We start from the raw sequence: 24688 nt of genomic DNA on the forward strand, positions 1-24688 counted from the left end.
TATATTTGATGACCCTCGTACCCTTGGTCGTTTTGTTGATTACCTGTAATCCTTTTAATTTTTGCTTTTCGCTCTTTATTTCTTTAAATTCCGCTTGACTAATGTGGGAATGGCCACTGCACCAATAAGATAAAACATGGCAAACGTTTCTAGTGTAACGTATACACGTGTCCTCTCCTCAATAACGTTTGCTGTCTTATTCACATTGTGTTTTGAAGGGGTAATAATCATGTATTTACCTCTCCAAAGAACTGTGGTGAGACCTGACTCCAACATGTGGCGGCTTGTTAAGTTTCCTGAGGAAATGCCCGCAATCCCAGTCTAAGGATCTTTTTTCATGAACGTTATTATTTGCCAGAGCATAGTATAAAAGTTTCATTTATGTTCTCGGTTCCCTGATGAAATACGATGGAGCATAAAACAGGTTAAATTCAGTATTTTGCCTCTCTCATCAGATAGTCGGCGAGCATCCTCGATTCTAACTCAAGAAAGTCTTTCTCGGTATCAGGAGCTTTATACAGCGATTACGGACGAAGAAGGTAAGAGGAAGGATTGCCCTTATAGTTTTAATGTAAACTTTTCTTGATGCTGCGTTTAAGTTGACATTCAACGCGATAACAAGAAAGGGTATCAGTATTGTTTTCTTGTCCTGTTCTTAAAGTTCTTGAACAATTATTTCAGTTTACTTTCACAAACTCCATTTCCCAGTCTAAGACAAAGCATAAACCGTTCCCTTGCAGAAGAAGTTGCTGCCGGGATACAGAAGGTACAATTACAGGCATCAAAAGGGGAAGCCTAAATGCACCGTCACCCTCCCCAAGCTCAAGAAAAGCATCAGCAGTTTCTTACCTATGATTAAATTTACTGAAAGATTACGCTTAGCTTTATTTGAGTAGTTCCACTTCAAGTGACTAGTAAATACAACTGGAGGACGATACAAACAGGCCGTGGGGACCAACTCGATGTTGACCGCAACCGCTTAGTAGAGGTGAAAATTACAGTGATTAATATTAAGGGGAAAGAAATTCGGGGGTGATCTAAAAACAGGTTCCTTTGTATTTTTTTGAATTAGTTTAACTTTGTTTTGCCACGAACTAATATTCCGCTCTGAGTAAAATGTCCACGTTCCTCAGTGGGAAATACCAGACTGATCGCTTCCCTACATTATCGGAGCGTGTCCCTCGAAATGATTCGTGCAAAACAAAACTCGATAATGATATAATCAGACAATTATTGACCTCGTATATTGCAAACATTGTAATTTACTCGTGTCTTACAGGTCAATTTTGGATAGACTTGACATAACGGGCCTAAAATTTAAATAAATTTGTTAATGCTAGCAGTTCAAGTTGACCACTTAAATCTTACAAAGACTTACCAGTTTCAAGGCTGTCTAGTGTGCTGGAAACCCTTGCAAATTTGCCCGTCCAACATCATCGAGACTTCCTGGTTGCGGTGCCCGCATTAACCTCCAGTGCAGCACAGCGCACATAGCAATAAGTATGTCGTTTACTGTTACATAAAATGTCTCTCCAACTCACTGTATTTCCTCTCCCCTTGAGCTCGCCCCGTTCCCGTCCCTCTCAAATTTAGCAGTTTCGTTCGGACAACCACACTTTTCAGATACATATACGTTTATTTCACGGATATAGTTAAAAATTAACTTTATACATAGAAAAGTAATTAATTATACTTTTTTTTAAGTAACTCCTTTGAATTTTTGGCATGTGAATGGTGTATTGAAATCCAGAAGGGCTCTATTCTTTCAAAATAATAACACCCTCTATGTTTGACTACAGACTACTATTGAAAAAGCTTCATTCGCCCGCCTATCGAGCCACTCAGCACTATAAAAATATTTCTAATCCAATTTATTTCCAATATAATGTGTACTAAATTCTCGTCTATTATAGAATCCATAATAAAATCGACTATCGGTGCTAGTATACAGACACTTGAATGCCATCAATGCTATTACTAACGATAACAAAGAAATTCGCCTGCTTCGACAAGTTTCCTAAGAGGAGATGGAAATAAAATCACCTCGCAACTAAAGCTACAGCTCAGCATTAAAGCAATGCTATTTCTAGAACATATATATCCTTTTAATTGAAATTTTGGAAGAAAAATTCTTTTCAAAGACCGGTCAAAGGCTTCACCTTTTGCTTAAAGATTCTACGGGTTCAACTTACACCTGGGTGGGATTTTTTTGAACAAAACATTACAACTCAAAATTTGAAAAGATAGCATTCCTATAATATAAATACCTCGTTTTGGAAGATAGGAAAAAAATCATTGGCAACGAGAGAAAAATACTTCATTGGGCATTCCCTTGGAAATACTTAAAAACATTGCTAATTATCAACAACACGTGAATTTCATGATTAGTAACCCTATTTTCTGGGTATATAATATTTGGATGATCTTAAAATTTTCGCCAAAGATGGGAATTGAGATGCGAGACCCATACCACACCTAGAAAAAAGCGATTCCAAATTAAAGACTATCAAAATAAATATGCATCAACAAGTAGTTGCAGCTCTCGAGAACAGTATTAATCAATATAGAAATCCCTTTCTCCGAAATAAAGGAAAACAGACAAAACTAAACGATAGTACTATCAATTTCAATTTCGCATTGAAGAAGCTGCCAAAATGCTAAAAATAATGTAATTAGCTGAATTAACTCAACACCAGGAGTGTTATATCCTCATTGCACAGTAATTTCCATTGTGGCACATTCTACCAATTTTTTAGCGTCGTCACCATCAGATCTGTTAAACAGCTTCTCAGTCATTATATCTAAGTGATCTTTACAACCCTTTATATCATGTTGTCGATAAAATACAAGTTGATGCTCAATCGAACATGGAATCTAGCTCAGAAGAGAAGTCACTCAGCATACTGTTGATGTCCTTCATAAGATCTTCTGCCAATCTGCAAAGAGGTAGAGAATCTGATAAATTGGACAGCTGTTCAACATAGCGACACACACGAAATGAACACTTGCCAGTCGCGAGATCTCTCGAGGGCGACGAGCGAGTCATGGAAAGGGAGAGAAAACCACAACCTGATAATAAGGCAATTATGGAGCACTGGGACAGGGACAAAGTAAAAGATTGATAGTCGCGAGATCTCTCGTGGAAAACGCGCCTCGTAGATTCTTTATCCTTCAACGATTGAAGAGATATACAAGATAATGTTAAATACATACTCGTACTCCTTCGTTTCTATGTTCAAAGACTCCGTTTTTGTGTCAACGCGTGGCACAGTTGAAGATGATTCAACTGATTCTGTGATAGGAAAAAACAAACGAAAACAAAAATCAATAAAACTACGTAACGAAAATAAAATGAGATAAGCTTCTATCTTTGGACAAAGAGGATGGAATATCTGCACTAGCCCACCCCTTACTTAAACGACACTTGGTGAAGTGATTTTGAAATCCATGTATCTTTTTTTTTCGAGGTGGTTAAGAGGTCTTCGGTCTACATAAAGGTCTGATGTAACTGATGAATATAAAAAACACCAACGTTTAATGGCACAAGCTGGAGTGACTAAGATAAATACCTGAGGGGGGTGGTGTAGAGAGATCTTCCCCAGAACGATTTCTTAGGATTTCTTTGATCTGCTCATCTAAGTTACTATCTGCTGAAGAAATAATAAGCAAAATCATATGGGTGAAAAGATAGAAGAAATTCATCACTGCAGTTGAGAGTTAAGAAATCGACGGAAGCAGATTGTGAGACTGGTATGAATTCCTCCCGGCCAGCATGTCGCATAACAGTACTCGGCTCTGTCACATTTCACAATTCGCGTATGGACTATAGAAACGAAACTAACGATGACAACTAAATTAACAGAAAAGCTACCTCAAAGTCTTATATTTGTTTATTTTTTTCACCTTACCCTCTAATGAAAAAAACTGTGACAAGTTCAAACTTGGTTTTTGAATAACAAGAAAGGGAACTTAACTTTTGTCAGCAGTAATATCTAACAGCATTAACATTGTCATTTGACAGAGGAAAATTAAAAGTTGCTAGGAAAATAAAATTCATTTTCAGTTGTTGTTAATGCTCAAAGATGTCACGGACCTCAAAAGAATAGCAATTCTTAACATCTTTTTATCAGCTAGGGTAAAATGCATCCCTAAAGTGTACGTTCATTATAGTAACCATCACAATTCTCTACTTCACTCAATTTTATTAACATTAAATAACATTATCGCAGTTGGCTGTAAGGATCAAAGCAGAAAAGGAAAACAAAGAGGAAGTTAAGTAGGGAAAACATTAACGCAAAACAGAGACGTTATTGGTGCATAGAAGGCCGAATGAGTCCCTAATAGTTTTCGAGAACAGAGAGATATTATTCATTAGGGTTAATCAGACACGGTTTAGCATGTACAATTTGACAGGTTGGAAGTTGATTAGTTATACGGTTACCACTGGAGTAGATAACAGTCTTAAAAAGTTTTTTTAAGAGTTATTTCACGACCTAAGTCAAGGGCATAAAAGAGATTTTTTGAATGCGAAATTGCATTCTAATCTTGATCGCTCGTTAGTTGTTAGTAAAAAAATATTGTGTTATTATGAGTGAGGATGAAGTGGAGTGGAGTGAAGTTAAAGGTTACATCCAGCCGACAGAGGGCTCCCATCTCTGGGGTAGCTGTTGTTTACCTCTCGCTGCATCCGCTGGACTCTTTCGAGCTCCATCTGTGTACTCACGTGATGTGTTGAATCTCTCAGGAGCGCTGATTTTCCTGCCTGGTTTTTCGAAAGTGTTTTTCCTTTCTTCAGTCTCTTCAATCAGAGAGTCTACCGAGCTATGGCTGCTATTGCTACTGCTTCGCGATCGTACACTTCCATTTCCGCTTCCGGATTCTCGATTACAGGGAGGCGACGGCAAGTTGAAGGGACTTGAACCAGTGCTGCTGCGTCCTGATGGTAACGTGATTGATAGTAACTATACACGTGACTTGAATGGTCATGTGACAGGGTGTGATAAAACTAGTAACGTGACTTTTCTGAGACGATTGATTTTGGGGTCAGATTCTGGGTGTTACGTATTTTATATCAAATTAATTTAGTTTTTAAACTTAGTGGTCGTCACACACTTATAACTTGTTTTCCTTTTATGTAAACAAATTTCAAGCTTACAGAATATCACAAGCCGTGTGAAGAGCCTTTATTTTGAAATCTCACTGTGCAGACCTCTACCCGAAATTTGGTCTAGTAAATTGACATTAGTCAAGTTAAATAGACAGTACATTCAAAGTTCTTGCGCTCACACGTTAAAGATTCAACTATTTTTATTCAAAACTATTCATGATGGCAAGGCGGAACATCAGCTCCTTCAAAATTTGACAAAAGTATCCCTGATTCTATTTGATAATTAAATAAATTTATTCAATTCACATAAATTGTATCGCCAGCGCGCAATGATTTTTCCACTGGGTCATACTTGCATTTCAATAAAAAAGTCATTTCGGTGTGTGCCCGTATCGTCTACGCCAATGCAGAGAGCACGAAAAAAAAATACTTACTCATTTTTGTTTTGGGAGAATCAAATTTTAGAACTGACCTTCAAGGACATGGAGTCGCAGAGCATTACGATATTTTAATTGAAAATCAAACCAACTTAATCGAAAGAAGTATAACGGTGTCGCTTAGGACTCCGACATCTTGTGAAAACTAAATTACTGGAGTGGTCAGCCATCGGAGGGCCTGGGGACTGGCGCTCTGATTGGCTGCCTCTTCTGTTTGCGGTTGGAACATCTCTATTCAGGTTTTTAAGAAAGATCTTAAGTGCTAGACTCATGGGTGGAATCAATTAAAAGAAAATTGAAAAGTCCTGATTTTTCCAACACCTATTTCGTCGGCCTCAGGCGACAATTTTAAGTTTTGACTTGGATGTTACCGCCCTTCCGACCCTCACAACGACTCTGTCTCTAATGAAAACCGGTCATTAAGACAGAAATTAAGTGTCCGTCAATCTAGAATAGAGGGCCTTTCGCTGAGATTAAGTCCTGTGTCCATAAAAGCGAGGCTGTTCTCCAAGTGTATGATGGATTACTTGAATTCAGTCACTTCTGACGAGAAAACAGAAGTATTCGGCAAAATGAAACCAGGATAAAGCGAGGTGTGATGTAACGAAACGGATACAGAGAACGAATGGCATGATATTTGTGTTAAATAACACTTTTACCCAGCTCTATTGGATGCAAGGATCTAGTGGTTGAACGTAGCACCAGTTGAAATCGTAAGAATTTACTACAACGGATGTTTATGGTTTAACGAGTAGCAATGGCCGGAAATCGAAAATAGCACAAAATAATTAAACGCGTTCACAGTAATTATTTACCGTTAAGTTACTTGGAGTTAGTTAAAACAGTTCGCTCACTTCAAATATTAGCTTAATAAAGAAAGGTGTTTAAGATAGTACTTCATTGCATTTACTGAATTTTAACGTTTCACACCATTGTAAAGGCGTTTTTTTGGTTCGCGCTGTTACAGATTACGTCAAAAACCAAGGAAATGACAGTTAAACATTATAAAATTAGATAATATAAACAGGAGCACACAATCACCAAAACAACACGACCCATAAGGGATGGCACAGCTACATAGTGCAAAGAACTTGTTACATGACCCTTAAACTCCCAAGATCTGATTGTTAATTCTCCCTTCTGGTTGCGACACATTTCCTTGCAAAATTGGTTTCGAGAATTTGGCCGGTTTGTGTGATCAAAATATCAACTGCTACCTGATAAGTTTGAGTATTCTCACAATCTGTTTGCTGGATAATGTATGGATATTATAGGGAGAAGTTACATGTTAATCACCTCTGGGAGTTAAAAAGAGTTACCACAGGGTACTTACGGTACTCAGGGGATGTGGGTTTTGTTGGTGATCTGTCTCCAACGCTTCTCTCTTCCGAGCTCCTGTCCGCATACCCTGCCGTGAACGATGCAGTCTTTCGAGGTTTGGGCGGCACTTTCGGCGGCGGCGGCTTCTTTGCGCTCTTAGGTTTGACAGGAGGTGGGGCAGGTTTTTTGGGTCTCTGAAAAGTGGGGTCCAACGACAAGGTTCGCCCTCTACCGTTCCCTTTGGACACCAAGTCCTTGACGGACCTACCAGGGCCATTTAACTCAAATTCAAGTTGACACAGGTCAGCGGTAGGTAGAGACAAGTCAATGTCCTCCATTGGAGGGGGAGGGCGGGGAGGTGGCTCGTCATCGTCACTGTCAGGAAATGAAATAACATTTTGTACGTGTAAACTCAAAGAGTCCAGTTCGTTTTCATTGCCGTCCTTTTCTTTCGATAGTGACAAATCGGCGGTGAAATTCAAATCATCGACTGTCGTTTCCTGAACGTCAAGACAAGGTTCTTCCGGAACAGGAATTCTTTGTTGATCTTGCTCAGCATCAACAATTGTTTTTTCCTCCTTTACAACAGGCTGAACCGCTGATGTTTCAGGAATTTCAGACTCTGCAGACGAAGAATCCTCCACAATTGGTTCCTCAGTGGTGTTCTCTATCGGTGTAGCAGGGGTAGGAAAAGAATTCCTTCGGTTTTCCTCCGTACTAATTTCGGATGCCTCCACTTCATCTGTAGACACGCCCGAGTCTTCTCCATCTAGGCAGGTCTCTAAATAATCTTTCCTCTCCAGCGGTGTTAATTCCTCCTCTACGCTTTCCAGCATGTTTTCATTCTCATCTCCTTGTTTGAGAGCGTTAACCGCCATCCATATCTTTCTCTGATGGCCTGGTTTCTTTACGCCAATGGCCACTAGGTCCTCTAATGTCATGTCCTGAAGAAAATCCATGTCGTCGAAACCGCCGTCCATGAACTCAGGTATGTACTGCTCTAGACCAATCAGACGCAGCCACGTCATAATATCTTCCTGCGAGAGAAGTAACGCACCGATTGAGCGAAACAAAATGTAGTCGGGAGTGTTTTCTTATACGAATGCACAATGGCTGCAGTCATACCAATCTCCCCTTCCACCCCCCCCTTCTCTAACGGTTTTTTTCTGTTTTCAAAATGGCCTAATCTCAGAAAATATTGGAAATATTTGAAAACCAAAAGCATTTTACAGAATTTCACGAGGACGGAAGGGGTGGAGGAAGAGACAATTTTAGTCTGACATTAATTCGTTTGAGATTTTAATTTATTAATTAATTTATTTATTTATTTAAGGATTTGTACAAGCAGTACCGGAGCAAAAACAATAGAACATAAGTCCCCACTAGGTTTAAGCTCCAACCCAACCCTCTCCTAAAATATTTAGTCTATTTAACAATTATTCCACGAGCGCGCGTTGGATATGAGATGATAGATAGCCAACGAGGCGCTTAGCGCCGAGTTGGCTATAATCATCTCATATCCAACAAGCGCGAGTGGAATAATTGTTAAATAGACTAAATATTTAGTAATAGGCCGCTTAACAAGTGCACGCAACAAGGGTATTTACCCGGCGACATTTAGGACAAATTATTTTAAAGGTAAGAAAGTTGTCGCCATCAAAAACGTTGAAAAGTCTCTCGAAATAAAACGACTTAGGTTTACGCTTAAAAGAGTCAATAGACTCAGCCTGCCTATCATTAGGTATGTTGTTCCACAAATTTGTTATCCTATTAAAATAGAAATCCCGAAATGTTGATGTACGATTTTTATTAAGCCCTGAGCACGCTTGACGCGTCTGACTCGTAACTGACTCTGTCAGAAAAACTTATAACCTGTAGTCGTCTTATCAATTGAGTTAAAATTAAGTAATCTCAGAATGTCGGAAACTCACCGGTTTTTTCTTCGGGAACACCGTTGTCTCCTCAAGTTTCGCTGACTCAGACAGAACTTTCTTCCTGTGTCCTGTTTTATTCACATTTATAGCCGTCAAATCCTGAACAAATGACAAGGAAAAGAAAGTATGTAAAAAGCAACTTAAAAAAAAAAAGCACTAAGGGTACAGGCAAAATTAAATATGACCGTGTTTTAAACACAAGGTTGGTATCACGTTTTGGTCAGAGCAGTCTCTGCTTTTGGAAGTTTCGTCAATCATGATTTACTGTGTTCGATATGGCGAGTCCACACCAAAAGTTTGTTTCATTTGCGTGCTTTGGGTATTCCCACGGCCTAATTTTTTTTCAGGTTGATTCCATCACCGTTTCGTAAGAAGGTCATTCGCACACCAACCGCGTTGAAAACTAACACTCACGCTGGAGGCAATTAATGGTGGAAGAAGCGAGACTTTATTTTTTCCTCACGCACCTGGCTGTAATAAACACCTTACCGAAGTGATTTTAAATTGCACATGACGTCGAGTTCGTTTATATTTCATGTCTTCATTCCATGTTAGGGTGAAAGATCAAAAAAATTCAACACGACAACTAACGCAATTAACGTGAAAACAATTTCTTAACTTTCCAACTATAAACGAATTGCATTAACCCTCCAAAGATCCGTAGTTTTCTTAATGAAAGTTAAGTCCTGTAAGATAACCGATGCGTTGGATCCCTAACCCTTTAACCCTTCGAGTGACGAGCATGTAGTTTCTCCTTAAAATTTCACCCCTGAACCAAACATTAAGGTCATGAGAATATAGGAAATGATCACCAACTGAAGCAGCTCTTCATTGTTTAATTAAGAACTATTCACCGAAGTGCAGGTGGTTAGTGGTGGATATTTACCGAGCCGCGAAGCGGCGAGGTAAATACCCACCGCTAACCGCCGACACTGAGGTAAATAGTTGTTTTAGTATATACTAAAACAGTGAGATAATATACACCACCAAAAATTAATTTGAGCGATTTCTTCGCTTGTCACGGATGCAAACCGGGACGCCATTTTTTCCCGAATTGCTCGAAGCTAAATAGCAAAGGATGTTCGGAGTTTGACTAGCCAATCAGAGCGCGCCTTCAACGCTATCCTTGTCAATACTATAGGAAATGTATACAGAACAGTATGGCGAATACGCACACTAATGTTAGGGTGTAGAGAGTTAAAAAAGACAAAAACTCTCAGTATCAGAAACGTGATTTGTGACATGTTTAGAACAAACTCGAAAACATAGCTCAAATTATCAATTTGTGGCAGAAAGATCACCTTAGCGAAAGAGGCAATAAAAAACTCCATTGCGTGCCGACATTTCATCAGGTGACAAATCAATGACTTGTCTTTTTTCATGACAATTGAATGAGTAATGATGATTCTGCAGGAATGATTGGCTCTAGAGTTTCTTACCTCCGCTGTGATGCCAGGAACACTCGTCATGTCGAATCCTCCTTTTACAAAATTATCGATGTAGATCGCTAACTTGAACTTCTCCAACCAGTCAAATAACGCGTTATAGTCTCGCATCTGAAATGAAAAAAAAATCCTGAGCAAAAGTTACCCTATCCGAGCAGAAAAAGAAAAAAAAAAAAAAAAAAAAAAAGAGAGCTCATCCAGAAATTCTTCACGCACAAAGAGTAAAACATTAACACACCATTTGGACTTTGCACGAGCTCTCCAAATAAAGTTTCAATAAATGAAATCGTTTTAAAAATAGGGATGAACTTAGGCCAGGAACAAACGCCAAAAGATAAGCAAAATTTGTCATCCAAAGAGTGAAAATGATATCAAAATGATAACCCAAGAATACTACACACGGTAAGTATTAGATAAAAATTATCTCTATGCATTTGGGCAATCAGACTTCAGCCGAGTTAGCCTTTCCGAGTACTAATACAACAAATGAGAGACACAGATGTGTAGTTCTTCAGAAGGTCTTACCCAAGGTCCCACACTAGGCAATGAGATGGTTACTAACAGTATTGAGGGACGCAGTGAGGATTTACCCAAATAACGTGTCAAGTTTAGTTGCTTGTAAATTCAATGAGGCATTTCTATATAACCGCAAACGGCAGGTGCTCAAAGGGAGAAATTCCTCAGTTTCCGAGCTCTCGAATTGGGCTTTTTCACGCCTGGTACTGCTAAATAAGGTTATTGTCGGAATCTAACATTCCATAAAAAGTTCGTTGAGTAACCTCTTTCCTTCCCACATTGCCTGTCTTCCCACATTTCCTATACTCATTAGCAGGTACACGCAAGCTACACAGAGATAATCACAGATGAGGAAGACACCCACGCGTAAGAAAAGCATTTGTTCCACAGAATCGCGCATTTAATCCCTAAAAATAAGGCATGAGGTAAAAGGGTACTGTTTTTTGTCATAAAGATAACCAAGTGCATCAAAACTGTGATTGTGTTAGAATGGGGTGAAAGAATCATTCCAAAACGTAAATCAATGACTCATTACTTCTGCACACAAACAGTTGAAACTTGACCTCTAAACTTCCGGTATGACTCAGTACATCTGTCCACACATTACCAATCTCATTTACAGTATTTACACCCAACTCCAGCAGAAAAACAGGTTTTTCTTATTCTTTATCAACCCACAATCATGCTCCTTTTTTTCTCACATGACCTAACGCACGGTTTGCGGATTTTGAAAAAAGGAAAATCACCATATTGCTAAAACATTTCCATTCCGAACCATTTCCTTTCTTTCTTTAGTTTTACACTGCCTCTGAGGTTTATATACTCAAGTCGCAAAACAATATTCAGACTATGTTTCTCAGTGAGTCACAAAGAGATCTCGGTTTAATCATCCTGAAGAATTTTGCCGGAAGTTTACGAGTTCGTCAACCAAAGAACAGATCTGCGGTTTCCCTCAAGTTGGAGATAAATTTACACGTCGCGGAAAATTCGGACATTAAGAGTTCTGAATACTGCAATACCACAACAAAACCGCAAGAAATATTATGAACACACCGACACCACGAAAAGAGGTCTGAGATCACCGCAACATCGCAATGCGAGGTGTTCTTCACCGCAATACCGCATTAACAAAAAGGTTCAACACCGCAACACCGCAAACCCAAATGTCCCCCTTTTCATCAATCGAATTAACAATACCGCGAGGTACACTGGGTATAACCTGGTTACCTCACCTTGAGTTGGAGATGACCCGTGGCTTCCGCGGGACTGCCCACGTCTCCTGAAGGGAAAAGCACAAACAGGAAATAAGTAATTAACAAAACGGAAGGGATACAGAGGCGTACAGCAACGAGCCAAATATGGACTGTATTGACACAGGAGCTTTGCCACTCCCTGCGTACCCTGACGGACCGTGGATTTGGTATGAATTTTTCAATTTCTCCCGTTGCATTTCCTTTTAACCCTTTCACTCTTAAGATCTTATTAGCAATTCTCCTTACTATCTGCCATACATGTGATGTTAGTTCAGAGAATATGTATTTACATTCGGCGGAACTAAACTGTAAGTGGCAGTGACAAAGAATGTAAATATTTTCCTATTGGTATGTTAGCGAGTGGGCTGCTATGGCGTTAATTGAGTCTTTTGTATTCATCTCAGCTCTCGAACTTTTCTAGTTTTAAGTTAAATTTTACCTTACAAGTAATTAAGCTGTTTTATCTCTAACCCCCAGAGGTTGGTGCGCCTGCATTTGGATGGGGAATACGTTACTATTTTTCCCATTGGGTTTTTGGGTTTTCCAATCAGGCGGCGGCAACACAAAAACGTTTTAGCCCGAGAGGTGATGACTAGTTGTTTACTACTCTGTGTAACTTTGTCGGACGGCATTAAATACTCGGGCTCCTAGTTCGAGCTACACACCCACTGTTGTGTATGAGTCGTGGATTTAAAAAGGAAGTGGTATTTTTATTTAATTTGGAATTTATATTTCTCTATATTCTCATTATTATCTGCTTGATATTGTAATGATATTGTAAGGAGAAATTCTGTTTTGATCACCCATGGGAGTTAAGGTTATTGTTCTCTATCCTTTTCGGTCCTCGTTCCTTCTTTCACATGTAGTTTTAAATGATAGATTTTAATTGTTTTGTTTTTTTTTTTTTTGTACCGAGTAGCTTTGTCTAAGTCTCTTGGAATAAAAAGAAGGAACAGATCGAACCATACGTTAGTGAATCGAAGCAGTTCTGTGCTGACCGAACAAGAAGAAGGGATGGTGTACAGAAAGCTTAACGAATGATTCCCCAGTCGTTAGGTCACTTGGATGGGGTACAATAATTTGAAAGTACATACCCTGTCGGCTGATATTGACGTACTGATGGCTAATCGAATGAGGACAGCTGTTCATCAGCTCGTAATCCATTCCATCTTTACTTTCGTCTGCAGAGAGAGATGGAACATAAAAGGTCAGGACTGATATGCCGATCCCTTCGTAAGAACACGCTTCAAGTGCAAACGGATCACTATTATAAGCCGATAAAAACTGTCTTCTTAGACTTTGGTTGTTTTTCTTGGTTTGGTGGGTGATGAAATATTCCCGGTTTATATTTTAAATACCAGGTTTCTCTCTCCTTCCCTCGTACGTCCCTATTAGCGTGCACTGGAAACAAAACGCGACAAACCCTATCTCGTTCCAATCTTCCCTCCACTAAAGCCAAAGTAACTCGCAATGCTCAATCAGAGCGAAGATAAAAATTACAGAGAGGCTATAATAACTTAAAATAAGAAACAAAAATGGCATCAAGAGCGAGGAAATGCGAGAGATAAGTCGCGATTGGCTTCACTTTAATTTTTACATGTGATTGGATGAAAGAGAAGCGTTGTTTTTTCAAACCAATCGCAAAGCGAAGTAAATTAAAATCGATACAACCCCAAATTAGATCAACGTTTCCGAGTGTCATCTTTACCATTGTCTGTGTCTTCATTGTCCTCGTCTGGTGCCTGTTTACTTGTTCTCGTTGTTGTCGAGTCAGCAGACACACCACCCGTCATAGCTAGGTAAGTGACTTCATTTGGAATGTTCACGTACCCGGGTTCAACTGGTTTTGGTGCACTTGGCGTAACATTTTCGTAGCCTTTGGAATCTGTTGTCGTTGTTGAAGAAGGTCCATTAACAAATACATAACCGTCTGCTCCCACACTCTTCCCCGGTTGGTCGACATCACAGATCAACATGCTTTGCATATCACTGGCCAGCTTTGCTCGGTGTGTTAGTTGCACGTTCTCGTAAGCAAGCCCTTGCTTCGGAGGATGTTCTTTAATATTATGGGCTTGAAGTTTCCATATGTCTTCACAAGGAGGCGTCGCTCGACCCCCAGATACTGGAGTTAAACTCATGTCCTCATATCCTTTCCGCGACAATTCGGGAGTTGCGACCCGCCGCGCGGGTCGCTCAGTGGCATTAAGACCCGTAACGTTCGCATGAGGCGGACCCTCTGGACGTGACTGTTCCGCGAAATGTGGTAGAGATGCAGGAGGACTTGCTGATTTAGCTCCAAGCTCGATCGAATCGCATGCAGTAGTGGAAGGATCACTTTTTGATAGTGCCCTTGCTTTAGGTGGCAAAGAAGGCGGGGGAGTGGACGTATTTCGAACCCAGATATCTTCCATCTCGTTTGAGGCAGTTGTTTCTTTATTTCCTTTATCTGGTAGCTGTGGAGGCTCATCGCTTTCATCCACCTCTTCCACGGATCCATTCGATGTTGGTAGACGAACCTCTGCGTAATTCGTTTTGTTGCTCAATTTGTTACCCGCTGTAGAGGCCTGAGGAGGAGACAGAGGAGGTTTATCAACCGCAACCTCCACATACTGCAGGCCTAGACCGGCTGCCATTTTAACAGATCCTTTGTTAGCTTTGACTCCTTTACCAGGTAAATTTGGTTCGACGAGCACCTTGTTGGGTTCCATGTCTTGATCACCTCGAAAGCGATGATCTTTTTTACCAAAACTTCTAAGTCGAGGAGAGTTCCTTTGAAAACCAGGAGAGGATGGCACTAGAAAAACAATGTAAAACCAGTACTGAATCGAAGCTCCAATTATCGATCATCTCTGCTAATTGCCAGTGGTATTTTGAAAATAGCATGTAATAGCAGCTGTAACTTGCTAATCAAAGAATATAGGCTGGCTGATTATTGACATGGTTCTCCTATACTGTTCGTATTTTTAAAATATGCTGCCGTTAGAAGAGTCTATGAGCTCCTTAATTAACCCACTGCTGGCATAAAAAGGGCTTTTTTCATCTGGCTGAAAATGGTCGGTGTTCAACTCGTGTGATAAGGTGCGACAAAAATGGGAAGAAATGTGTTAGGGGGGAAGGGAGGGTTGGGGGGATAAGGAGGGAGAGAGGAGAGGAGCGATTACCCAGTGGACAAGGAGAAATAGGGGATTTGGAGAAAACTATCGTTTGAGTTCTGAAAATCGGACATGTCTTTCTCCATTTCACCTTAACCCTTTAAAAAGCCGCCATTTAGTAAATACCTGACGGTAGCGCGATCGTCTCGTACGATCCCATCGGTATTACACCAGCTTCTTTAGGATTTGGTGACTTCTTGGCTAAATTGAAGAGAACGAAACGTATATGTGCACGATCCTTGGCAGTAAAGCACTATTTAAGCAATAGTGAAAATCAGACCTGAAAAAAATTCAGGCCTGTACGGGATTCGAACCACTGACCTCTGCGATACTAGTGCAGTGCTCTACCAATTGAGCTAACAACCTAACTGGGAGCAAGCCATCAAATTAATTCGACATAAACCCGTAAGATGATAGAAACCCGTAAGATGATAGAAACCCGTAAGATGATAAAAAGAGTAAACTGTCACTTCAACTGAATTCTTGGGTGGAACTGGATCCTTGCCAGGGAATGGCCAAATCACCTAAGACGAACTTAATTGAGTCAAACGTCGATCTTTTAGATCTTGAACTGGTATACTGGAGGAAATCAGGCATAAAGTATCTACAGGTTGATGTACTTCAAATGCGCATGTAAATTACTCTGAATATTTTTTACTGTACTCACCACCAGACCCTCTTCTTAAGGCGGTAATTCTTACAAAGTTAGCCGGGAAGTATCCAACATTTTCCCTCTGAAATTCAAATGGAAATTATGTATACTAGAATTAGTTTTGAATTACTTTGTCGCTAACAATGTTGACCTTTTCCAAACGATCCTGAGAGCATCCACAACAAATACAAAAACGGAATATACACACGCGATGATACTGGAATAAAGTAACACAATGAGAACACGGTTGGCAAGTGAGAAGTAAAGTTATTGAACATCATTACACTAAAAAAAACTTACGTCTCCATTCTTTATTTTCCCTTTCCATCGGTCATTCTGGTTTTGTTCCAGCACCTTGAGCAAACATTCATAAAAATCAAAACAACAGGCTCACAACAAGTGTCCACATTCTTTTACACATAACAGTTTGTCGTTTATTGAAAAAAAGAGAAAATATAAATTTCGCGATCAACAAAAAACTGAAGGTGGGCATATGACATATTAAACTAGAATGTACAATCGTCTAACACAGAAAGATCCAAGAGGACTGTACAAGAGAAAGTAGGGAACCGAATGAAAAGCGTTATATTTCAGCCTCTTACGATGACTGTTTCGCCAGTCTTGAATGGAAGAGCTGTAGAATCCATCATGTTAAAATGATCCCTGACCGCTTTAGCGTACACAGTGCCATCTGCAGAGGCTGCATCTAAAACATTTAAACAAACAACTGTTTTGACAAAGAAATGCCAAATCCTTTGTCCAAACGGATTACCAATTTAAGGATACCATGTGCAGTTTAATACATGACGATAGTTTATGGAGGACGTTTCTCCAGTCCGAAGTTATGCCCACTATAAATTTGAGCAAGTTTTCGTGATATTAAAAGAGAGAGAGAGAGAGATTAATTTCCACAGCTCGTGTAACTCTTCTTGTAGGCCCTTTAAAACCGTTTGGCAAAGCAAACCCTACAGTATTGAAGAAAATGGAATCTTCATTCGTAAACGAAGCCTTCAATGTTGATGAAACAAATTACCTTTCAATAGTTGTTTAATTACTGCTGACGCTTTTGAACTCGTGAAAAGATTAACCACATCAAGTGCCGTGTGACCCTCGCCATTTCGTATATCTGCTTTGATACCCCACTGAAACGGAAAGAGACAAAATAAGCAATACAGTAAACATGGATTACATACTCCTGAATTGTGGTCTTTGTTAAGGGAGTTATTAGGGCACCATTTCATATATCTGTCCCACAAATGTTACTACATCTACAGGTACATCTTGATTTACTCGCAGTTAGGTGGGTGGGGCAAAAACAGATTACTTCTACGCCAATAAGAAAAATTCTCAAACTCTTCAGCGGTTGCTTTAAAGAATTTCAAAGATCACTCTACCAAACTCTATCACTTTCTGCTAAAAAACGTGGATAAGCCGAAACAGACTATAGCTACTTCCATATGATTTGGATATATGAACAAAGTTGAAATGGTAAATTGGCCAAAGTAACGATTAGCGTTAGCCCTTCGCTCCGACGAAGGGCTAACGCTCGAAACGTCAGCTTTTGTAATCGTTACGGTGGCCAATTTACCATTTCAACTTTGTTCATATATCCAAATTATTTCGTTACCCCCACCGACACAGCCCCAAACAGTTTCTCTAGAAACTATCAGCCTACTTCCATATGGTTTGTGACAACTTCAATCTCTCCCTTTGTGGCCAGGAAACGTGTTTAAACAAATAGTACTGACTACTTCACTTACATCAAGCAGCAGTTTGACCACATCTGTTTTACCATAGAGAGCTGCTTCATGTAGGCATGAACCATTACTTGTAACTTGATTGATATTTGCATCAGCTTCTAATAACATTCTGTGTGGAGAATAATTAAGAATCTGAAAATGACTTATACTGTTATGAGGGACTATTACAAACCAGAAACTTCTGAGAACACCTGATAGCCAGTGTGGAATTTAAAGAGCAGAGGCAGTTCAAATATTTCTTTATTGAAATTGGTATCAAACACATTACCAATAATCAAAAAAATATATATAACAATAAAAAATAACACTAACTAAATTTTGCCATGGCAGAGCCATAAGGTGTATCATGAAAAAAATACAACAGCTTCTTTAACTCTCACCTAATTATTTCTACATGACCTGTCTTTGATGCTGCATGTAATGGTGGATCTGTTCTCTGCACTGCACCAGTGGCCAATGCACTCCTTACCTCTCTGCAGTTAAGTAACAATTCAACAACCTGGGCATAAACATAGCAAAGAACACTTCATCACAAATAAAGCCTGTCTACAAGGACTGCATGACTACATCTATCAAGTTGAATAACTCTTTTAGAATTGTTTTACCTCACAATTTCCTTACCTCTGTATAATGAATTGCTCATGTTAGAAAGATCAAAATATTTCCTTGTCTAAAAAACTAAAGTTAATTCAACTTGACTTTCACACCTACAAATGTCTCCTTTCCTATTTTTTGTTGTTGTTGTTTTTTTAATTCAGTCACATAGCTGGTGATTAAGGGCTAGCATCCTTTGTTGACTTTCTACATTTTTATCACTTTTGCTTATTTCTTTTGTTCTTGAACAACATTACTGCAACAAGGTTATATAATTAAAGTAGACCACCTTCTTGCTAGTAAGTTGATCCAATTTGCCAGATAATGTACCAGTTTTATAAGGAGAAGGAAGAATGCATTTCCATCACCCCTGGAAGTTTGAGGTGGAGACAAAGAAACAAGTGAGAAATGTGGTACCCACGTGTACATGTCCAAATCTGCAGGCAAGGTCCAAAGCAGCCTCTCCGTTATTGTTAACCGCCAATGTACTACACTTCCTGTCTAGAAGCACATCAGCCTGCAAAAAGAAATCATTACTAACAATGACTGTTTAACTCTAGGGAGATCGGGTGCTAGGCAAACAGAAAATGTACATGCAAAACATTACTGAGACTGGCTCTTTTAAAAAAGTATGTATATTCATACACGTTCTCCATGAAGTTGAGGAAAACAAATGTCATAAGTTCTACTCTGCATAGGTTGACTGTTTAACACTAGTTGTACTAAGGCTTTCACTGGAATACATGTGCATCTATAACAAAGATAACAAACCTCAGAAAAATCAATTTTGGTTGAAACATATTTTCTGGTTGATTGACACAATTTCTACAGTACATACTGTAGGTTTACTTCCAAGAACCAACTAGGCTAGGATTTCGGGATCAATCCATGTTTTGCAAAACTTTGCAATGCACTTTATTCTTTGACCACTTTTGCTTGGTCTTTCAAACTTTATATTACTTTTTCTTCCAGCTACAGAAAGGTTAAAATTATCTGTGTACATACCACATCAGAATTTCCATGCTGACAAGCTAAAATAAGAGGTGTGTCTCCATTTTGTGAACAAGAGTTAACTTCTGCTCCAGCCTCTAACAACAACCTTGTTACTTCAACTTTTCCTGACCAGGCTGCTAAGTGCAATGGAGTCATTCCTGTAATAAAAAAAAGACAAAACATTCCAGTATGATTGAGGAAAAGTGAGTACTTTCCATTACCTTTAAACTACACATGTAATTGTAGTAGAGTTAATATATAGATTTAGCCAAGCCTAAAAGCGGAGCTCCCAAGTTAGTAATATTAATGATAACATAAAAGATGTGCATTTGCCAAGACTTGCGTGAGACACCCCTCCCTTCATTTAGATAGTCTCCCCCACCCTACCCATGCAATCTGAAGGCACGTATGTACGTATGCTCGGTCAGTCATGTGACAACCAAATGAAAAGAGGTTGACCATATTCCATGGGTATGGGGCTCTGCCTCATGCGCGTGTGGGAGCCCTGCTAAAAAGGGCCAAAGAGGTGACTACAGAAAGTAGCATGCTGCTACTGTTTTGGTTAAAAAGGCAGTTTACTCGTAGTCAATCTTAGGTGTTTTTTAATTGTTTACCTTGCATTATTAATTCTGTAGTTGATACCTTTTACCTTTTGTGTAACCTGTCAGCCAAAACAGCACCGTAAAGAGTTTCTAAGCTGATGTTTTGGGCGTTAGCCCTTCATCAGGATGAATTTGTCATTTGCTCTGACGCAGGGCTAGCGCTCAAAACCTCAGCATCGAAACTCTTTTTGGTGCCCACTTTACATTATCAACTCAGTTGATAATACCAAAATGACCTTGTGACTCCCACCAATGCAGTGCCACAGTTTCTTTAAAAACTTACCCCCCCTTGTTCAAGTTTGTTACATTGTATATTTTGCTGAAACACAGGTATATTTATATTGTTACCTTTCTTATCTTTAGCATTGACATCACACTCCAACTCAATGAGTGCAATGACAATTTCACTGCTGCCTCTAAGACTTGCATGATGGGTGGGTGTGAAGCTGGCAAACAAAATGAAACATATCTCAGAGAAAATTGCTCAGAACTGATATAAAATCAATTAATGAAACAAGTAATTAGATACTTGGACATTTTAACCACTTCCCAGCAGGGTTTTATTTAAGGTCACTTCTAACAAAGAGACAAAGAAGCTTTGAAAACTGAGAAGTTTGTAGTTGTCAATGTGGTTCCATCCATTCTTCAACTAGCACGTTAGCACACTACTTTTCAAACTTATCAGCTGTAATCTTTTCTCTTAATCTAACACCAAATTCCCATAAATTATTTATTAGGAAAAGTGTAACAACTAGAGGGGAGAATCAACGATCAGATCTTGGGAGTTAAAGAGTTAAAAGAAAAACAACATTCATTAAGCAAATTCATTACCGCATCTCTGTCACAACTAGGAGCCTCCCCCATTTTCTTAAGGGCACACCACACTGTTTGACTGGTTTTGTGCAAGAATTCAAAATGAGGCCACTTCAGATTACAGCTGCTGCAGCATTCAAATAACGAAACAAAACATTTATTTACCCTTCTTCATCCTGAATATTTACACTGTATTTCTTGCCACCTTTTTCTGAAGAAAAACATACATTTTATTTAAAAACCACAGACAAAGAGCTCTACTTTTAAATTTTGAAATTTGGTATCATTAGACTCAAAAGAATTACTTCAACTGTCAAACAGTTATTGCTGCTACTTATGCTGTTGATTTCCTTTCATTTACCACCAACAGGATTACCAACGAAACTGAAGTTTAGACAACTCCATGTTGTTTCTACACAGGTACCAAACAACAATATCTGGATCATTTCTACAGGAAATGCACTGTAAATGAATATTACATACTTATACTTTTGGAGACATCTTTATGTTGGTATAATGCAGTTATTTTCACTTTAAAATAAGATATCAATCTGTGGTACATAGGCAAATTGGCACTGTCGCAATATATCCTTGAACCCATCTTAGAAAGTCCAACATGAAAGGAGAAAGTTTAATTAGTTCAATATTTTCATTTAAGAGATAAAGGAACTGCCTCAAGCCTTCCTTTTTTTTCATCATTAATTGTTTTTTCGTCGATGAACAAGAATATTTTTCACCCAAAATATTACGTTCACGCTGGCATAAATGGCCTTACTGAGTGAAATTTTACATAATGATTATTACATGCATTAACACCTAATTTACCAAATTGAGCTGCATAGTGTAACAAAATGAAGATAATCACTAATAATCACATTGCCTTAATACAAAAATAACACATTGCTTTTAAAGTGAAATTACTGTATCATAACATATTTAGAGAATCTTTCTAAATCTATAGACATGTTCATATCTTGTTAAGTTGTTGTACACAGTACTGTGCATTTAATGATCTATAAATAGAATATCTATTTGGAGGAGATGGTTTAGCTGGCTGTATAGTGCTCAATACATAAAGTAGAGCATAAACAGAAATAGTAAAATCAACAACGAAACAAAGTTTCTGTGACTTGTAGTTTCAAGCATGAAACTACAAGCCATGGAAACTTTGTTTTGTTGTTGATTTTACTATTTCTAAATAGAATATCTATTTAATTTAGGGTCTGAGCATTCACATCTCTCATACTTGCTAATTAAAAATCAGGCAATATATAAAAGCTGTGCTATATTGTCTAGAATTACTGCCAGGAGGACAAAAAATAAAAAAACAGTTGGAAATGTCTGGAGAGGAATTTTCTCAACACAAAGCAAAGTATTTCTTATTGATAATTAGAAAAACATAAAATAAACAAATGGGCACGTTTGTAGACACATACTATTCAACGAAGCATTAAGAAAACTGGAACGTAAAATGGATCACTTAAAACCATTCATAATATTTTTTGTCAGCAAGAGAATATCCAATCAAATGAATTTAAGATCTCTTCTTAATCACTTAGCCTTGCATTCATTAAGATTAAAGAAGCAGATACATTTATAATCAACCAACCAAGGTTCTGAACGCATCCGTTGCACTGTTATCAGAATGAAAGAGAATATTTGGCCTAAATGTGTAATTGTTTCGCCTTTTGGCATGCCATAGACATCCGGACTCAATATCCTTCCTAAATTATCCGAGACACTAAAAAAGAGCTGAAACACTAATAAAATTTCCGTCGGGCCAAAATTTGTAGTCAAGATAGTGCGATAGTATAACGGAGCGTTCCTGGTTTCATACAAAGCCCAATTTACTGTTTCTAAAAGCATGACTAATTTTCAAATGGCTACTCAAAATAAATAGCTAGAGTTGTCGAAGGCGACCAGGAATCCGTCATCACCTTTCAGACAAACGAACGTGAAGAAGAAATCTTGCGAAACAAACCAGATTTAACGCTAAGAGACAACGATGTTTTAAAGCACGAAGGCCATATTAACGTTGAGTTACCATCGGCAAACTTCAGTAATGACCACATTAAACATTAATGAATGGGGTTGTTATGCCGAACATTTTGAAATCGTTGTTAAAAGTGAAACTCGTTCGGAAATAAGCTTCTTTGATATGTTTGCGTTGAAGAGGTACTCACTTGATTTGGCCGCTTTTATTTTCGCCACTATCTTCCTGAATGCATTAAGATCGTTGGCTTTTGCCGCCTGAAGTAATTCCTGATCTTTTGCCATGGTTCAACTTCGATGTTAATCGTGCTAGAGACGACTTGACTTTGGAATGAGCAGCTGTAACACGGTGTTGATCAAATCACTCCATTATTTTCCACAAAAGGGTTCCACATTTCGTCACATTCCCCCAACAAAGCGAAAACAATCCTTCCTTTTTAGCACATGTTTCAGAAAGTTGTTTCATCAACACAGTGTTGGAATTTAAATCCACTGAATCACGTATAGTTCAATGATCATTTCGCGGTCTATGTTAAACAAATAGTCATTCGAGAACGAAATCCATCTAACGAAACGACATCGAGATTGTCTCGGATTTACGAAAATGACGTCACGATATGACGCCGGGCGGAGCTGGACCTTCGCCCTTTTCTGTGGGTGCAACTTCAGGCGGATTTCGCGTGGCCCAAGAGGAAGATTAAAATCGTGATCCAGATGGTAAAAAATTAAAAATTCTACATGACCTCATGCACACCATGGTCATGTGTAGATGTTCGCTTTAATTAAACAATGCGAGGAGACACCAATACAGGGTCAAGTAACCTTTCTGTAATAATGAAGAGAGCAAAGTGACTATGCTGTAACAAGATACCTCTACTTCCAAACCATGCAGACCCCTTTTTTCCGGTCCCGCCTTTAAAGGCAAAACTTGATCTTTCTTGGTCAGTTGATCATTACGTTCGACCAGAATGTACTGAATGTTCTTTAATAAGATGTAAATTCTTCATGACGATATTACCATACCGATGAGTCTGTGTCTTGCAAGCCATGAAATCAGACGATGTTATGCTTTAAAACTCTGGATATAAGAATGCAGGTTCTGTCATGCTTTAGTCGTGTTCAGTGGGAAAATAAGTACATATAGAATCATTATACCACAGGCTAAAATTGGGTGATTTTGGGCTACTTCTGTTCTATACATTTGTCTTCCGATTTCTTTTTGTGTTAGACCAGGCGAGGGGTTAGGGGAGTTAGGAAATAATCTTGTCTGACTGTGGATTACTTCTACTTTATTCATTTGACTAGGCGACGTGTTAGTAAATCTTGCTATTCTCCTACAACCTTGCAATTTGGATCCATTTTAAAGTTGTTTTATCAGCGAAGAGCTTAGCGTTCGCGGCCCGAAATATGGTATGAGGATTCCCCCCTAAAAGTGATGCAATTTTTAAGGGTCATTCGTTAGAGACCAGTCAACCGAATTAATTTGGTTTTGGAAATTTTGTACATTCACTCTTTCCTTTGCCTGAAAGACTTTGACGTATTCACATAAGCAGGTCAAATGACTTGTTGGTCCTATGATCACTCCAGCCCGGTCAAAACAATAAAATCGTAACAAGTCGCGCCTTGTTTATGTCGGTGAGCGAACAAATCGGCCACTAGTGGCAAAAATGCCAAATCGGCAACTAAGAGCAAAATTGCCAAATGGGCCACTGGTCAAAGTGCCAAAAACGGCTACTTCTAGCCAAAAATGCCAAATCGGCCACTAGTGGCCAAATGCCAAATGGTCACTAGTGGCAAAAATGAAAAATCAGCCACTAGTGGTCAAAGTGCGAAAACGACCGCCAATAGCCAAAATGCCAAGTTGGCTACTAGTGGCCAAAATGCCAAAATGGCCACTAGTGGGCAAAATTCAAAATCAGCCACTAGTGGGCAAAATGCTATATCGGTCACAAGTGGCCAAATTGCCAACTTGACCGCTAAAGCCCAAAATGCTAAAACGTAACGGCCACGACTGGCCAAAATGCCATATCGCCCACATGTGGCCAAAGGGCCAAAACGACCACTAGCGACCAAAATGCCAAAGTGGCCACTAATGGGCAAAATGAAAAATCGACCACT

At 39.0% G+C, this 24688-nt stretch overlaps 1 protein-coding gene and 1 non-coding gene across 9 annotated transcripts; one reads left to right on the forward strand and one right to left on the reverse strand.

Annotated features, from left to right (window-relative positions):
- The first annotated feature begins 6 nt into the window (after positions 1-6).
- On the forward strand, positions 7-2750 carry LOC111341290 (uncharacterized). The gene is made up of 2 exons (XR_015992458.1): positions 7-539; positions 741-2750. It is a non-coding gene; the product is annotated as an uncharacterized LOC111341290 (transcript).
- LOC111341282 (caskin-2) lies at positions 1617-23167 on the reverse strand. 8 transcript variants are annotated; one of them, XM_088735974.1, is made up of 22 exons: positions 22762-23167; positions 20744-20789; positions 20114-20211; positions 19176-19321; positions 18592-18687; positions 17957-18075; positions 17577-17685; positions 16850-16958; positions 16419-16522; positions 16117-16170; positions 15832-15898; positions 15291-15365; positions 13721-14806; positions 13107-13193; positions 11992-12038; positions 10238-10354; positions 8796-8897; positions 6878-7901; positions 4724-4936; positions 3570-3647; positions 3214-3292; positions 1617-2936 (listed from the first exon to the last, which is right to left on the reverse strand). In XM_088735974.1, exons 1-22 carry the CDS (start codon positions 22853-22855, stop codon positions 2858-2860), a joined length of 4029 nt encoding a protein of 1342 aa, XP_088592100.1. In that variant the 5' UTR covers positions 22856-23167; the 3' UTR covers positions 1617-2857. The 8 variants fall into 8 exon arrangements, with proteins under 8 accessions (XP_088592100.1, XP_022803973.1, XP_022803974.1 ...); XM_022948238.2 differs by having other exon boundaries at positions 4676-4936; XM_022948239.2 differs by having other exon boundaries at positions 3570-3650; positions 22762-23166.
- Between the last annotated feature and the right edge of the window lie 1521 nt (positions 23168-24688).

Source organism: Stylophora pistillata, chromosome 10 (assembly GCF_964205215.1).
Source record: "Stylophora pistillata chromosome 10, jaStyPist1.2, whole genome shotgun sequence".
In the NCBI taxonomy this organism is placed as follows: domain Eukaryota; kingdom Metazoa; phylum Cnidaria; class Anthozoa; order Scleractinia; family Pocilloporidae; genus Stylophora; species Stylophora pistillata.